Here is a 17,028-nt window from a genome sequence, read left to right as displayed (position 1 = left end):
ATCCAATTGACTAAATTCAGGGCTGAAAATGTTGGTGATTCTTTTCCGTTGAATTGGGAGCCGCAGTTGACGTTCCTTCTCTTCGTCTGCGGTCTCTCTTGTAATGCTCCCCTCAACCCCTCTTTCGTTTTGCAATTGACGCACATTGTGAATATGTAATGGTTGAGTTGAATACAATGTGTTTTCCAGCACTCAAAATGGTACAATATGTCTTTCCAGAGTTCTCCGCTCTGCCCTTGTCCTGTTTTCTTTCGTTGTCTGATTTCTCTCTTGATTTTCCTAGCCGTTTATAACCCTGTGCAATAGAGTGTCAGATTTAAGTGTGTCAACAAGAGCAAACGTAAGGAATATAATCATATTTTTTTATGCTGTCTTTCTTCTCTCTGTTTTGTAAATCTCCAGAGTCATTTGGTAAGTTTGTAGATCTGAGCACACATGCCTCCCACTAATGTTCCATGTTTCTCAAACTACTGTTAAAATGCATGGCATGCATTTTACTAACGGTGTCGATAAACTAGCAGAACACACACACTAGTTGACTAGCAGTAAAGCACACACCAACACGAGCAGCTGGTCAGGGCCACGCACCGACACTGTCACTCCATCTTTGTCTCAAATCACAGCTCAAAGACTCTCCACTGTTTCACTCCAAGATCCCAATCAATCCTTAGTTCCCTTCCCGCTAGATCACGGCCACAGCAGGTCTCAAAATGGCCCCTTGTGCTTCATCCACTGTACCAGTTGCTCTTTGACCTCCTAAAGTGACCAATGCTCAATCCTGTGCTTTTCTCCACTAGAGCCAATGGCTGTCTTTTTCTGAGTCTCTCTTTCCTGTTGTAGCCTAATAAAGTCTGTAAGAAAGCAAAGCAAAGCTAATTTGATTCTTCTTCCAAAGCGGCCAGACTCTCTTCTCGTACTAACGACTCTTCTTTCTTAATCTTATTTGCATTCATATAATCCACCCAGGTGGTACGCCAATAAGAGGTAAGAGTGCTCAACTCAAGTTCACAGAATGAACAACTGACTTCATTCTTCCTGTCCCACATGTGTCTGCATCCATGAAACGCCCCGGCATCTTCCCCATTGTCACCCCCCCCCATCCCGTTCTGTTCCCACCACCCATCTATCATCATTTTTGCGTAAGCGTTTTTTCTTTATTTCGTTTGATTTTCTTTCAGTTTAAGAAAGCCTCTTGTATTTTTTTTTCTCTTCGAGTCGATATGCTTACTGCAGCCCAAAGAAGCATATCCTATATGTCTTCTATTTCATTATTTTATTATTATTATTATTTATTTATTTATTTTTATATATTTTTTTTTTTTTTTTTTATCTTTTGGCCATAGCAGATCATGTGTCCCTTTTTTCGTCCAACTAAAACAGCCAAACATTTTTCCCCCCTTAGCTGTTCTTGTTCAGCCGCACATGAGCCCAGATGTCGGAGACACACCGGAGACCTCTCTGCCACGATTTTTCCCCAAAAAGCATCTTTCTGTCTTTACAAACTTCTTTTTTTGCTCTTCGTCCTCCATTTGCTTTCCTCTACCTATACCCTTCTCAAAACAAGCTAAAAAAGCCCAAACAACTACTTTTTTGATAAAGTTTCTGCGGTGCTTTTTTTCTTCTTCCACCTATTTTTTCCTTCTTGCATTTCTTGGGTTGAAGGCTGTTTTCCTTTTTGATGTTTTTATTTTTTTTCCATTCTTCAGGGTTGGGGAAAAGATAACAGTGGGTCTGGCAGATGATACCGAGGTGGCCATTTTGTGTCATTTTTTGTTTTTTTTGTCAAGCTACTCAGGAGGCGGTGTCCGCTGCGGTTCAGTGCACTACAAGAAATGTTTTTCCCTGGGTCATGTGACACCACACTGCTGATCCCATTAGTGGATTTTTATGGGTGTCATTTGTAGCTTTGCGTAAGCTATGGCAGTGATTGGTTGCTTTCTTGTCGGCGGAGGCCGTTTTGAATTTTCTAATACAATTGCATTTTATTTTTCAGCTAAGGGTTGTCAAAAGGTTGTAAGTTGTGCCGACACACATTTCTTGTTCTTTGGAAAGATTTGCATGTGCTAGAGGTTCATATACTGGTAACGATAATTCTCCCAACAGATTTTTTTCTTCTTCTTCTATTTTTACGATTCAAGCAGCGCATTTTTTTCCTGAGAATGCTGCCATTTTTACTGATTTTCACCCTCTGAATCTTTGGCCATTTTATTGATGGATGAATTTGAATTGAATTTAACACCAAATTTTATTAGCCAAATTTCTTTTTTTATATTGTCCTCCCCCTTTTATGCTGCTTTTGTATACTGTAAACCTTTTTTATTTGAGTCATATGCTGCTGTATTGCAGTTTTCACTCATTCCCATAATGAACAGTCCTGTGAGATGTGTAATAATATTGCAGGGCTACCCTCCCCCCTCACCTTTTGTAGACCTTTCAATTAATAATTGATCAGTATTATTATTGATTATTATCACAACTGTTTTTCTAAACAGTAATGCTCAAACTATTTTGAAACACCCTTACGATTAAGTGCCTTTAGAAACCCTGCAACATGTATCTTGTACTGTATGTTTTCCTCTCCATTGATGTGGTTGTAAAATGTCCAAGATAATTAATGCTGCAAAGTCTCTTTTTGTTTTCTTTCTGTGTACCCTCTCAAATATCTACTGCAGTGTTTGCCGTGCTATTCTCTAGACCCGCTTCCCAGTGCAACTGATGCAAGATAGTTTATAGGGCGAGATACTAGCTCGCAACACACTTCGATTTAAGCACCTCAAAATTACTCCATTCCTGCAAAATCATAATATGCATCGCGAATCCACCGTGAAATCCATCTTTAGTGCTGAAATTGCTTTCCCGTGATGCATCGGGCCTAGAGAATGAAATACTGCATTAGACATTTTAAGGGGAAACATTTCTACCCCCAGCTTCCAGGAGCTTAGCTTGCATAAACTGGTTAAGTCTATACGAACCTCTCCAATGCGAGGCATGCCTGCAGATGTCGCCTCTCAGGGTTAAACATCAGTATAGCAGCAGTCAGTTGGCAGTAAACTTCCTTTAGCTGAAGTCCTTCTGTTGCGTCCACCCTTATGGAGACCTAAACAGAACAAATATTCCAGTTCATAGAGAGAAATAGGCCTAGCGTGCGATTTAGTGGAAGTTTTTTTAAAGGCTTTTATTATTATTGTAATTATCTTTTTCTGCTTCGTGTTCTCTCCCACTGTGTAGGAGCGCTGCAGATCGAACAAAGTGAGGAATCGGACCAAGGGAAGTACGAATGTGTCGCAACCAACAACGACGGCACGCGCTATTCTGCACCTGCTAACCTGTATGTCAGAGGTAGGAACAGCTCACAGCGGTAAACAAAACCAACAAAAGAATATAAAAACTTTAGATGCACACACATTTGAATCAAATTGAGCCAGTTAGCGGGTCAGTTCTGTTGTTTGGATCCTTCTGGTTTCCTGAGCATTTTTTGCAAGTATGACATTTGCTGCCACCTTGATTTTCTGCCTGTCTGGTGTTTAATTTCAATTTAACCTTTATTGACTCGATTGCTTGTTGTGTATGTTATATGACTGACTCTTAAGATAACAGGAATGACAGATTGAGTTTAACTTCTTTCCTCTCTACAGCAAATGTCTGACCTCTCTATTTTTCATTTCTCTTTATACTGGCAAATAATGCTATTTTAATTTATTTTAGAACAAGAGAAAAGTTTTATGTCATTATTTTATTATTTATTTTTTGAAAATGTAACAAATTCAGTGATCTTTATTCTGTAATGTAGTATAAAAGACTATAATGTAATGTATATGGGTGATTCTTCAATTAAGTGAACACTTCTGTACCCTAGGATGATTAAATAAATACGTAATGTTCAGTAAAAACAAACAAACAAAAATCCTAGTTTTAAAGGACAGATTATCATAGCCTTATTTATTTTATTTTATTTTTTTACTTATGGTGCAATAGAATTACCAATACAGTTACCCAATACTGCTGCCCTACATTTGGATATATATGTGGTTATGCAGGGAATGAGAAATGACATTTTGTAATGTCATTCATTTTAAGATTTTTACTTCATGATTTGAGAGTATCTTTATTAGATGCCATTACCTAATGTGTCAGTATTTTAGAACTGACAATCCATGTTTTTTACTTTTAAAAAAATTCAGAGTTATAACTTCCAATTTAATTAAATGAATTTTCTTTTCTTTTTTTAAGCAGTTAGAAGGTCCTCTAACTGAAGAATCACTCCACTGTATAAATGTAAAATATTTAATGATATTGACTTATGATGGGGCATTTGCCTTTGTGTGCATTCTTTAGTTCAAGTTTACATCTATATAATCTGGCACAGTAAAGTCAACATGAAACTGCATTCTCAAACCATTTTACTTTAATACTGTGATGTATTTCATAATGAAACAAGATTTTAAAAAGGGGCTTGGTTTTATCCATAAGGAATTTATTGGATGGCAAAAAGTGGTTAAAAAATAAAGGGCTAAAAATAAGTTTAACTGGTCACTGTAGGTCAACCGCCACCACGTACACCACTAAATATCTCATATTAGTCGGAAAACAGTGTGATTTTGATTTCATGTTGACTTTAACCCAAAATTTGTCATAATAAGCTGCCAAAATATGTCCCATCTTAAAAACCTTGAAGGCCTGATGTCAACTACTGCTTTAAGGAGTCTGGCTGAATTCAAGCGCAGGTCCCAGTCATGTGGTTTACATGAAGTACCAAAATATATATGTCAAATGAACAAAACTCCAGAGGAAAGTCAGTCCAAACCACGGTAACTGCTGATGGCATGTAAAGCTCATAACTGGACCTGTGTCATATTGTTTAATGGGCAGCGCATTAAAAGGCCTGTAAAATGCAGCACACTTTTCTTTTCCTAGACATTCTGTCTCTAGCAGCAATTCTCTGGGTTGAATGTGGCCTGTTTTACTCTCTCTGTATTTTCCCTTGTTTTTCTCCTCATTTTATTTTGTTTCCGCATCAATTCCCTACATCCCTCAGAGCTGCGAGAAGGTTGGTGTGTTTTTTCTTTCTAACCATCTTCAAATTCTGAAAAAAACAAACAATACAAACGCTATTCACAATTCCAAAGAGTACGAAAAAAAAAAAATATTGTAGCTGCATAGCTGCATTTGCGTGTCTATGATTAAATTCTGCTTTTGGTTCCTTATGTTTTATGTTTTGGACAGTTTCTTCTTCATTTCCTTTTGTTGTGGTCTGAATGAATGCCCTGCTCTCCGCTGTACTGCTTGATCAAAAAGTGGTGCATGTCAGTCAGAATGTGCGCAGTTTGTTGGGGGGTTTGCATGGTGGATTGGTCATGCTGAAGTTGTCTGTCTTCACCTACATGTCAGTGGTCCTGCTTCGTTACTTTGACCGACTTGTGCCTTCCTAACACCTAGAAAAAACTCCATGCTCTGACCTTGCACGGTACAAACTACAATGAGTCATGCTCCGTAGGTCTGTGAGATCAGATATTTTCTTTCCTTTCCACCTAACAAGCTGCTAATAAAGGACAATTGATGCATGTAGAGCGTTGTTCTCAAGACCCGACAAACGTAACAGTATTCAGATGAAAGGAAAAACATCATGTCTCCTGGAACAGCGTTTCAATTGGAAATTAATTGCGATAGGATTGAAAATCTGTTCGCAATAATTAGAGATTTCATCTCCAGAGAAGCGCGACATCTCCGGTCGAATGCATGCCATCAGTCGTCGAAATTCTTATCTTTCCTTCTTTTTCTTCCATTTCTGATGGTTTTACACAGAGACTTAAATAAACTCCACATGAAACTTTTTTTTTTTTAGGTTCATCCTTTTGTTAGTTTAATTGTAAGTGGTACAATAAAGATCCTAGCCAAGGAACACCCCTGGTCTTAAACAGGTGGGCATGGTTGGACTATCACGAATAGGAGCAGGTAAATGGGATTTAACCCTGAACATAGTGCAGGGTTCTTCAAATCTGACCCTACGGAGTTTAGCTCAAACCCTGATCAACTCACCTACCTGTAATTTTGAAGACATTGATTAGCTTGCTCAGATGTCTTTGATTAGGGTTGGAACTAAACTCTGCAGATCAGTGGGTGATTTGAGAGCCCTGCCATGGTGGAATGTAGCATTCTACTCAGACATCAATTTATTTTTTCCCTACCCTGTTCATGGTCGCACACCAACAGTACACCTTTTGGACATCTCCCTTGTCCGACCCATCCATTTCAGCTCTTAGAGTCTAAAAAGAGAATTGAATCTCTTTAAGAAAAGTTTGAAGATGTGTACTATCGATATGCCTCCAGGAACTAGCTTCGCAAACACTGCTCTATAGTTTACTGTTTCAATCAAAACTCTATGAAACTCTTGATAGATTTGTTGTGATGAACCTTACAAAGTTTGTCAAATCTAGTGATTCGTTGTCTTCAGACGGGCTCATTGTAGCAGGACTGATATAAACCGCTGCACACTGACTCCCAGAAGCTGTGTAAAGCGGACGGAGCCATTCGTGTCGAGAATGCCCCTGCCACTGTTGCGTGCATTATACATCAGCCAATGCCATCTGAGACTGACAGTATGTAAGCAGTAACACTGACATCGGTTCAGTTATTTTGGACTCCTGAATCTTCTCCCACCCTTCTGCTGTCCCATAAACCCTTTTCTGAGGAGCTGGTGGATAGTATCCCTGTCTCTCTCTCTCTTTCTCTCTCTCTCTCTTTCTGTCTTGGAGACTCCTGCTTTTAATAGCCCTGTTGATTTACTGTTATCTGACACTACTACTCCTTCCCTCTTGTCCTCGTCTCCTTTCCTCTTTACTCTTGTTCTTCCTCTTTTTTCTCTAGTTCCCAAACTTTTTCCTGTGTAATGAGCAATGTGCTTGTTTGCATGACAGATTCAGGAATGCCTCCCCCCCATGATCCATTTGCACTGAGGGTATACCTTTTGGTCGTCCATTAATTTGTTTACTGCATCTGTTAATTTTTTTTAAATTTTGAATCCTTTTTCATTGTCATCACATTTGTTTATTAACGGTTTTAAGACCATTTCCGTTGACACGTCTGTCCACTTTTTGAATGGCAGCCAGTCACAGACAAACAGTCACAGCTGGTCTCTACCTGTTGTTAGTTTAGCAGCGTCCCTCTCGCGGGGCTCGTCGCTGTGTGTGTGATGTGGCAATGTGATTCGGCACATTTCTTCACATCAACTGGAAGAGAACGCAGCATCGAAGTTGTACAAACACACGCAACTCCTGCATGCTGTGGCCCTCCAGTTCCCCCGTGTGCTGCCGCCCGTCTGTCACGCGTGGGTCACCTGTGCATGGTGTCTGTTTCAATGTCCCAGTCCAAAGGGAGTGAGGCGAAATGTTTGTGTCTTCTACATGTGCGTTAGTTTCCTGTGGGTTCCTGCCATATATCAATCAGTTGAAACAATGTAGTGGTGAAATCCACCAGTTCTTTGTATGCTAATTCTTTGTCAGTTCTTCATCTGTTAAATGTTCCCGAATGTTTCGTCGACGTACATCTGTACGGGAAGTTACCGGTCCTTGTGTTCTCTTGCAGTGAGACGGGTTCCACCCCGGTTCTCCATTCCCCCAACGGACAATGAAATCATGCCCGGTGGCAGCGTTAACATCACCTGCGTGGCCGTTGGGTCACCAATGCCCTACGTGAAATGGATGCTGGGGTCGGAGGATTTGACCCCTGAAGATGACATGCCCATTGGGCGAAATGTGCTGGAACTCACTGACGTCCGACAGTCGGCCAACTATACGTGCGTCGCTATGTCAACGCTGGGCGTTATAGAGGCAGTCGCACAGATTACGGTCAAAGGTGAGAATCCAAGAGACGGCTCGATATTTAACATTCCAACCGGCACCAAGCTGCTGTTATTTGATCCGTCTTATCACATTCTGCAGATGAATCCATGAGCTCCTACTGTTGCCACACTTGTACGCTCAAACATGCAGACACACTTACAGCTGTTTATATCCACACACACAAAGCCATTGTCTCTAGCAGACACAACAAACCACATTAGTCATAATATGCCCCAAGAGACAGCACGCAAAGACTAAACATTATCTGTCCTATTGCCAACCTCACCTAATGCGCTCTGAATTAAAGCAATAAATTACAGCCTGTGGAATATTTAAGACAAGTTCTAAACAAACCACAAAGTCTCACTTTCCTCTAGGGGAACTTGGTTTCCTCCTTATCGCGGAGGTACTGTCAAGACTCAGAGCTCTTTTGCTGTATTACATTAGCAGTAAATGGTGCTATAACACACGCCTACTGTTCGTGTGTTGGCAGAGCAAGCTGACACTTTAACCTTCGGCTAGTATCCCAAGGGAAGAGCACATGGTCCATGAATGCTGATGACAAAGCCGTACGACACTGCTTAGCTTAAAAATACGATTGCACACATAACAAATGCATTTTCGGTAAACCAAGGGAAGAATAGTTTCACATCTGAGTTTTCCAATTTTTAGAATTACCTTTATTGATGGTGTATGTTTATGCCCTTTGACAGTGAGGGGCGAATTCACTAAACTGTTGTGTGCATGTTGTGCAGTAAACAGTAAAGCACTAAAAGTGCTAAAATGCTACATTTTGTAAGTAAATTAGGCTCATTATAGAATGCACCTCAGGGCTCGACATTAACACTTGTCCAGGACAAGTAGTTTACCTGATTTGCATATTTCCTTTAGTGGATCAGGCACTAAAACATAGTAGACAGTGTGTGCAAATAAACCACACTATCAGCGGGCACCATTCAATCTTAGTGAATTCCCCTCACAGTCTCAAATAGTCATTAGTAACTAATTACAGTGGATTTTCCATTTTCCAAATAATTGAAATTAACTGATTCAAGTTTCTTTATTGATGCTCCAGCTTTACCGAAGCCGCCAGGTGTTCCCCAGGTAACAGAACGCACGGCAACAAGCATCACGCTCACATGGGATTCTGGAAATCCCGAACCTGTTTCTTATTACATCATCCAGCACAAGCCCAAAATCTCTGAGGACTCTTATAAAGAAATTGATGGAGTCGCCACCACTCGATACAGTGTGGGCGGGCTGAGTCCTTACTCCGACTACCAATTTAGAGTAGTTGCCGTAAACAACATTGGACGTGGGCCTCCCAGTGAAGCCATCGAGGCCAAAACGGCGGAGCAAGCACCAAGTACCGCTCCACGGCAAGTCAGAGGGCGCATGCTAAGTGCCACGACCGCTATAATCCACTGGGACGAACCTGAGGAGGCCAATGGGCAGATAACGGGCTACAGGGTTTACTATACCACCGATCCCAGCCAGCACGTCAACCAATGGGAAAAACAGATTGTAAGGACTTCCAACTTCCTCACCATTCCAAGCTTGACGCCCAATAAGACTTACTACATCAAGGTCCTGGCCTTCACCTCTGTAGGAGATGGACCGCTCTCATCGGATTTGCAGATCATAGCCAAAACTGGAGGTGGGTTTTGGAAATTATAGGAATTATAAAGAGGACAATGTCCAGTTTGCTTTTTACCATGATTATTTAACAACATTTTATATCACAGTTTGGTTCTTTATGCTGGAAATTTAACATAAAAGTTGTAACTTGGTGGACACAAACCAAAACTTTGATACAGTGAAACCACTTTGTGAAAAAACGCAATTGAGTCTGTTATGGGACTGAAGTACAGACTGTAAACTACCACCATACGCTGAACCTCAGATTATTCCAGGAGAACTAAGCCTGTAGTGAGATAAATGTCTGCTTATCCACCAATGTATTCCCACAATACAAACATGAAAATCACTGCAATTACACTTTGAATATGACAGTTTTTAAATTTCTGTGATTTATTATAACGTTTTATAGTGCCCTCTCAACCGACGGACTTCAAAGGTGAAGCCAAATCTGAGACAAGCATCCTGTTGTCATGGAACCCCCCCACTCAGACAGGCCAGGACAATCAAATAATCGGATACGAGCTGCTCTATAAGAAAGGAGATGACAAAGAGGAGGTCTGAATATCAACAGTCATTAGCAAACACCTTCACTTGTCTAAATCCAACCAGAATTGCCATCTTTTTCATGGCTCAGGATGATGTATGAACTGTATTTTCTAGGGTTTTAACCTTTGTTTTGTTGTTCCTTTCCTTAGAAACGTGTTAGCTTTGAGCCCACCACAACCTATTTACTGAAAGATCTGAAGCCATTCACTACATACACATTTCAGCTGGCTGCTCGCAGCAAACATGGCATTGGCGCATACACCAATGAGATCTCAGCTGAAACCCCTCAGACACGTAGGTCCTCTTCTGTCTTTACTGTCTTTCCTATACACATGCGGAACAGGAGAACAGGAGCTGCACTTGCTGAAGCAGAAATCCTCCATTTCTTAACAGTATTTGCTAATGTAAATCCTGAATTTCTTTGAACAGTGGTTTACACTGAGAGATTTTTGAGAGATGGAGGCATTTCTGCAAACATCTTGTTAGCGCACAACTTGTTTTAATGAAAGTCGACCTGTGGGAAATGTCAAATGACAAGGTCACTTTGTTGAATTTGGTGTCATATAAGTAAGTCAAGTGGGAGATGAGTGAATTATTCATCTGTTTGGCTGCAGTTGTTCAGCTTCAGGGTGCCTTGTTTTTTGACTTTGGCTATAGTATACTACACTGCATTTGAAAGATTTACCAAATTTGGAAAGGTTCCTTCTCCTGGAGCCTTGTTGTAAGCTCAAATGCAATGATACATAGCTAGAAAAGAGAACTGCATTCCCAGAAGACCTCATATTTATTATCCATTCATTCAAGTCGACTGTAACCAAACCTTTAGATCAGCCCGTTCATTAATCTTGCATAATTTGATGCATAATTGATGCTGACAAGCTTGACTGTGCTTCACAATTTGAGGTAATCTGAATAAATCTGAGGTCCTCTGAGAACATGCCAGGTAAGTATCTTGGAGGGCTGTTTATCCGGTAGAGTGTTTGCATGTCCAAGTCTAGAAACATCAGTCATGAACTCTTGGACCAACCAGGCTTTTACCTCAAACCAACAGGCCTCGGAAAGGTTGGTGAGCAATGAATTTCCTGTTTATACAGAGCTGATACATCAACCTTTGAAATTTTGGATTGATGGTAACTGCTTGGAGGAAACAGGGCCCAGTTAAATGCAGCTAATTTAGATATTTTACATGTTTGGAAACTGCTTTTGAAGTATGATGAGAGAAAATGAAATTTGTGCCCTAAATTTTAGGATGTATTTAGGAAAAAATAACATATGTAGAATTACTAAGGTAGGTTCTTTACTTTTAGTGTCTACACCAGTCCCACCCACACAATTTGTGAATTTGTTTTATTTTTTCTACCTCCTTTATGAGAAGTCTGTGACATTTCTGTCCCTTTTGTTCATCTTTTTAAGCTTAATTTAAATTTATTTTCATGGCATCATTTTTTTTTTTTTTTTCAATAAATGTAGTCTTTGTGGTCCATCCTCATTTTATGTTCTTTTTTTTGTTTTTGTTTTTGTCCATCAACATCATCTCCACCTCCACCACAAAAACAAAAAAATCCTCTTACCTCAACCCCGTGAACCTCACCTGGATCCAACCAAACTCCAAAACTACTTGAATCCAATTCATTGACTATTCTGCTCCTCCCACAATCCTCTGATCCTCCAATCAGAGCCCTCAGCTCCACCCCAGGAAGTCAAGTGTACTAGTCCCAGTTCTACCAGCATTCTGGTAAGTTGGAAACCGCCTCCAGTGGAGCTTCAAAATGGAATCATGACCAAATACACCGTCCAGTATGTGGCAACTGAAGGCGACGATACCACGTTGCGACAAATATCGGACATACCGCCAGAAAAGTACCATTATCTGTTGGAAAACTTGGACAAATGGACAGAGTACCGTGTGACAGTGAGCGCCCACACAGAAGCAGGGGAAGGCCCTGAGAGTTTACCTCAGCTAATCCGTACAGAGGAGGATGGTATGTCTTACCCACACGCCACTGTGACCCAATACTAATGTCTTTACCCTTAAAACATGCCCCACTTCTGGGCAGACTTCTGCCCAAGGCACCCCAAAACCCCCTCGCCCCTCTAGTCCCCTGTATTTACACTAACTCTACTAACCAGGATTTTTTGTGACCTTTCACCGAGCCAACATTTATTTTGGGAGAATTTTCAAGAGAATTTTTGAATCTTTTTGCTTGACCAGACTTTCATGGAAATTTCATGGCATGTTCTTCTGACAACCTTAAACTTCCAACAATCCCAAATGTTTTGCTGTTTTTCCCCCCATTTTCTTAAATATTTCAGATAAATGAAATGGATTTTTTAATGGAGTTAAACTCATTTTCATACATGAGAAAAGACGCCTAAACCGACAGTGAATCCTCAAAAAAAATGGGGCTTTTTTTTTTCTCAAATGTCCCACGCTAATGACATTTTTCTTAAATTTTTCCATTTGTTTTTCTTTTTGTCTTCACTCTATCATAGCCAAACTCCTTTCGAGTGCTTCAAACCTCTGAAACACTCCTCTTGGCTATTTTGCTTGTTATTTTTATTCCATATTTTGAATCCACTAAACCCATTTTTCAGAAAAAAAAAAAAAAAATTAGGTCAGCTGTGTGACCTGTTTTTGGGGATTGTTTTTGTTTTGTTTTTTCTCTTTTTGTTTTTTGTTTTTGACTTCCCATTGTTGAGATATTAGTGTTATCCAGTACTTGTTAGTGGTATATACCCATTTTGTAGATTTTTGTCTGCTTCACCACTTTCTCATGAGAGATGTCCAGTCGGACGGGAAGTGTCCTCTTTAAGCTTGACCTTTTTGTCTTCTATCCCATAATTCTCTCAGTGCCGAGTGGCCCACCTCGTAAAGTCGAGGTGGAGGCTGTCAACTCCACGTCTGTTAAAGTGCTGTGGCGGTCGCCGGTGCCGAGCAGACAGCACGGGCAGATCCGTGGGTACCAGGTGCACTATGTGAGGATGGTTAATGGGGAACCCGTTGGGCACCCTGTCATCAAGGACATCCTGATCGATGACGCTCAGGTAGGCACCCACCTGCACAACTGCACTATTTCTCAGCCTTTACAAGCTTTTGCCAACTATTTTGATTTCGGTGTATGTCACAATAAAACACAATGCATATAGGAACTTTTTCACTCTTCCACAAACTAGTGAGCTGCCTACCTAGTTGACTGAAGGTAGGCTTGTTTTGGCAATCCCAGCATGCATTTCAATACAGCCAATGAGAGAAAATCCTGCAAGTTGAAATAAATCACTGCTGGAAAATGGTTATAGGTGATAGCTGTAGTTTGGAACATGGAAGGTGGTTTCTAGATTGAAATGGGTATGACCACCTGATTGTTTCTGGTCTAAGATGGTCTACCATTTTTTATTTTAGATTAACTTACCTGTGAAATAAACTGTTTAAAATGTGCATTAACCAATCAATATTGAGTATCCAGATGACAGTGCTGGGGACAAACTGGAAATAAAAAGTTATTGGAAAATGAAGACAGCTAAAATAAAATGGGTGTTAAGAAAAAAATGTATATAATAACATTAAAGTCATTATTTGTATATACTGTAAGTAAATGAGGGGTATATTTTCACTGAATGACCCTAATAACTGTAAGAATGTAGGCAGCAAATTTATTCTTATGACATGCACAATTTCATATATCCATCTTTTCATATCTTCAAGACTGACGTGAATACTTTCCCTAGACATTAATTTTCCCATGTGAGGTTAATGATGATGTGCCATAACCAGCCATGAATTACATATACAGCAGACCTGTTATCTGCTTGATTATATGTGACTTCATGTTAGACAATGAGACTGGCCGATCTGATTTCACACAACACATCATATCCTGACCTCAGAGTGCAATGTGGAGACAGCGACACGCTGTTTGAATCCTCCAGAATTATGAATCATTCATCATTCCAACATCTGCTCACTCACGGAAACATAAGAGACACACCTCAGGTTCATCTAACACTCTTGTGTCTTCGAGTATAATTAAACTTCTTTTCTTGTTTGTCTGTTTGTTTTTTTTCCCTCCTTCTGTTCTCTGGTCTGGGCATCAGTGGGAATATGATGATTCAGCTGAACATGTGAGTACATTTGAAAAAACAATTATATTCAATTCTGCACATTCAATGTATTTCATTCTATGCATGATTTGCAAACATACACGTCATTTGCTAGATGTTTAATATTATTTTGCCATAACCATATGAAGACAACACTGGATTTCATTCATCATTTTTGTGAATGATAACAATTGTATACAAATGTTATCACATAGAAATCATGATTTTTCAATAAATTTGCAGTTAAATAAAATTATATAAATAAACACAAACTGTAAACCAGCAAACACATGGAAACTCACAGACACATGAAATGTGTTAATTGAATTTTTTTCTTCATAATATTATCATAAGAAATTGAATACCCAGTAAGTCTTTATGATTTCTTATTTAAACAAAATAATGTGCATTATAGTTGAATCTATGCAATGAGTGATGAATGACCTTTTACATGGATGGATGAAAGGCTTTACATCAGTGGTTCTCAACCAGGGGTCAGGTCCCATAGGGGACAGCTTAAAATGATTTAAAACAGTGGTTCTCAACTCCAGTCCTCGGGACCCACTGCTCTGCACATTTTGTATGTCTCTCTTATATGACACACTCAATTCAGTTCATGCAGACTCTCCTAATGAGCTGATGATCTAAATCAGGTGTGTTAAATAAGGGATACATACAAAATGTGCAGAGCAGTGGGTCCCGAGGACTGGAGTTGAGAAACACTGATTTAAAATAAGACCAAATATACTTTAAAATAAGCTAAAACTCAAGATATAAGCTGCTGTCATATTATCTTTTTTCTTTTATTTTTAATTAATTCCCTCAACACCTGTCATTTTAAGAACCAGAGTTAGCCAGAGTTAGTCTTGGAAAACCTGGATATATGAGGAATTTACAAAATCTTAAAATGTCATGGACATTTCCATAACATACATTTTTTTCTGGTAAAATCTGGTAAAATTGCTGAGAAACTGCTTTTTGAGAGAAAAAGAAAAACCCTTGAATCACACATGAAAAGTCATGTAACCCTGAAAACCATTTCAGTTTCTGGAATTAATTTAATGAAATAATTATACAATTATAAAAATTATAAAGTAATACAATTCTACAATTAAAGTAAATGTTATTATAAATATAATTTAGAATATTTATATGAATGTATACATATTTTATTAAATAATTTTGCCTCTCCTTGTTTTTTTTTTTTGTTTAGTTTTTTTTGTTTGTTTTAAATAATAAAGTTTGAAAATGAGCAGCTTTTTCTTTATAGAAGAAGTACCCGAAATATCTTGGGGGGCCTTCAAATATTGTCTTTGGCAATGTAGGACCTTCGAGTCAGAAAGGTTGAGAACCGCTTCTTTAAATGTTTATTTATGGCATTTATGCTAATTACTACATACAGACATGCATATGTTTATTTATTACAATCCAGATTCATGAAATTTAGAACAAGAGTAAGAAAAATCTTTGTATTGGTGTTTCTTAAAAAAAAAAAAAAAAAAACACATTCTTAAACACATGCTTATTTTTCTGTATGATTTTAAAAGCGATTTTGCAGTCAGTGTTAAAAACGTCCTTATGTTTTTCCAGGAATTAGTCCTTACTGATTTGCACGCTGAGACCACGTACTCAGTAACTGTTGCCGCTTACACCACCAAGGGTGACGGAGCGCGCAGCAAACCCAAGCTGGTCACCACCACCGGAGCCGGTAGGTTCAGAGCAGTTCACGCCTCTGTTCCTGTCAACTATGTAGTATTCGGCAGGCCTCTCCCTGTACCCATTACGAGTGAATGCCTATAATTGCCCTCGCAGTGATGAAGGCGATTGTAATTCCACTCACCTACGGCTCTGACTTTGAAATGTTCGCAGGGGTTAAGGAAATAATGGAAAAATCTGTCAGGAAAATAGACTTTTTCAAAAGAAAAGAATACTGCGTACTGTCTGGATTATCACTGAAAGGCTCGAAACACACAATCGCTTATAAGTACAGGCGCTTTTCTGTTGTACCTCTAATTGTGTTGTTATTCAGCTCCCTGAAAGGCCTTTTATTTCACTTTTGTCCTTGATTGCACAACTGTGAAAAAGCACACGATATCACTGTTGATATCTATTTGATATTGTATCATTACAAATTGTCAAACTCGCAGCGTTTTCGACTGGAGAATTTGGAGTATAGATACAGCAGCGCATGTACAATATTGAGGATCCATTAAAGTATATCAGTGAATTTCAATGTAGTTTTCAAGGCCAAAACATTACCAACCTAAATTTAAATCGGTAGAAATTTTGGACTATTGTCTTTATCACGGATACATTGCACATGGGCCTGTCACGATGATTAAATTTGTGCTGACCGTTAATTGTCATACAAATAATTGCGATTAAGGGTTTAATTCTGTTTTATTCATGTCACTTACAGTATAAGCTCAAGTAAAAAAAAATTTAAAAAAAATAGGCCCATATCATTTACTTTCATGATAGATAGATAGATAGATAGATAGATAGATAGATAGATAGATAGATAGATAGATAGATGATCAGTAATCAATAATTGTGATAGGACTAATTGCATGTGACAGTGCAGTGCATTTATAAGTCATGCCAGTTTAAATATTTAAGCGATTTAAACTGTTCAAACGCAATAAGACATGAAGGAAACTCATTTTGGTACTCGCGCATGCCCATAAAGCTGCCTTTTACACAGTGCATGACTACTGAATTGAGTTCTTTTTAACTGCTTATTTTGCACAAATGGACCAACTCACACAAATGTCTGGCTTGGTGCGTAATGACATAAAAACATATGCTTATGTCTCAAATCAAAAGAAGCAGTTGGGAGGAAACTTCATGTGTGTCAGTATATTAGATCCATATATCTGTCTTAAAGTGACAGCAGCCTAGTAAG

At 39.1% G+C, this 17,028-nt stretch overlaps 1 protein-coding gene across 49 annotated transcripts in view; it reads left to right on the top strand.

The window, feature by feature from the left end:
* The window catches only part of LOC125263978 (receptor-type tyrosine-protein phosphatase delta), a 600,442-nt gene that overhangs the window by 527,141 nt on the left and 56,273 nt on the right, over window positions 1–17,028 (top strand). For 18 of the 49 annotated variants that reach the window (XM_048183181.1, XM_048183182.1, XM_048183188.1 and 15 more), the window contains 12 exons: window positions 403–411; window positions 967–984; window positions 3,229–3,339; window positions 5,036–5,047; window positions 7,582–7,851; window positions 8,914–9,495; window positions 9,889–10,034; window positions 10,175–10,319; window positions 11,702–12,007; window positions 12,877–13,070; window positions 14,118–14,144; window positions 15,714–15,831. In XM_048183181.1, coding sequence (XP_048039138.1) covers window positions 403–411; window positions 967–984; window positions 3,229–3,339; window positions 5,036–5,047; window positions 7,582–7,851; window positions 8,914–9,495; window positions 9,889–10,034; window positions 10,175–10,319; window positions 11,702–12,007; window positions 12,877–13,070; window positions 14,118–14,144; window positions 15,714–15,831 — 1,938 coding nt within the window. The remainder of the gene's footprint in view (window positions 1–402; window positions 412–966; window positions 985–3,228; window positions 3,340–5,035; window positions 5,048–7,581; window positions 7,852–8,913; window positions 9,496–9,888; window positions 10,035–10,174; window positions 10,320–11,701; window positions 12,008–12,876; window positions 13,071–14,117; window positions 14,145–15,713; window positions 15,832–17,028) is intronic. The other 31 variants (XM_048183220.1, XM_048183218.1, XM_048183216.1 and 28 more) reach the window with 13 other exon arrangements.

This window comes from Megalobrama amblycephala, linkage group LG3 (genome assembly GCF_018812025.1).
Source record: "Megalobrama amblycephala isolate DHTTF-2021 linkage group LG3, ASM1881202v1, whole genome shotgun sequence".
NCBI classification, from domain to species: Eukaryota; Metazoa; Chordata; class Actinopteri; order Cypriniformes; family Xenocyprididae; genus Megalobrama; species Megalobrama amblycephala.
Note: the sequence above shows the minus strand (reverse complement) of the source record. Positions and strands in the feature narration are given on the sequence as shown.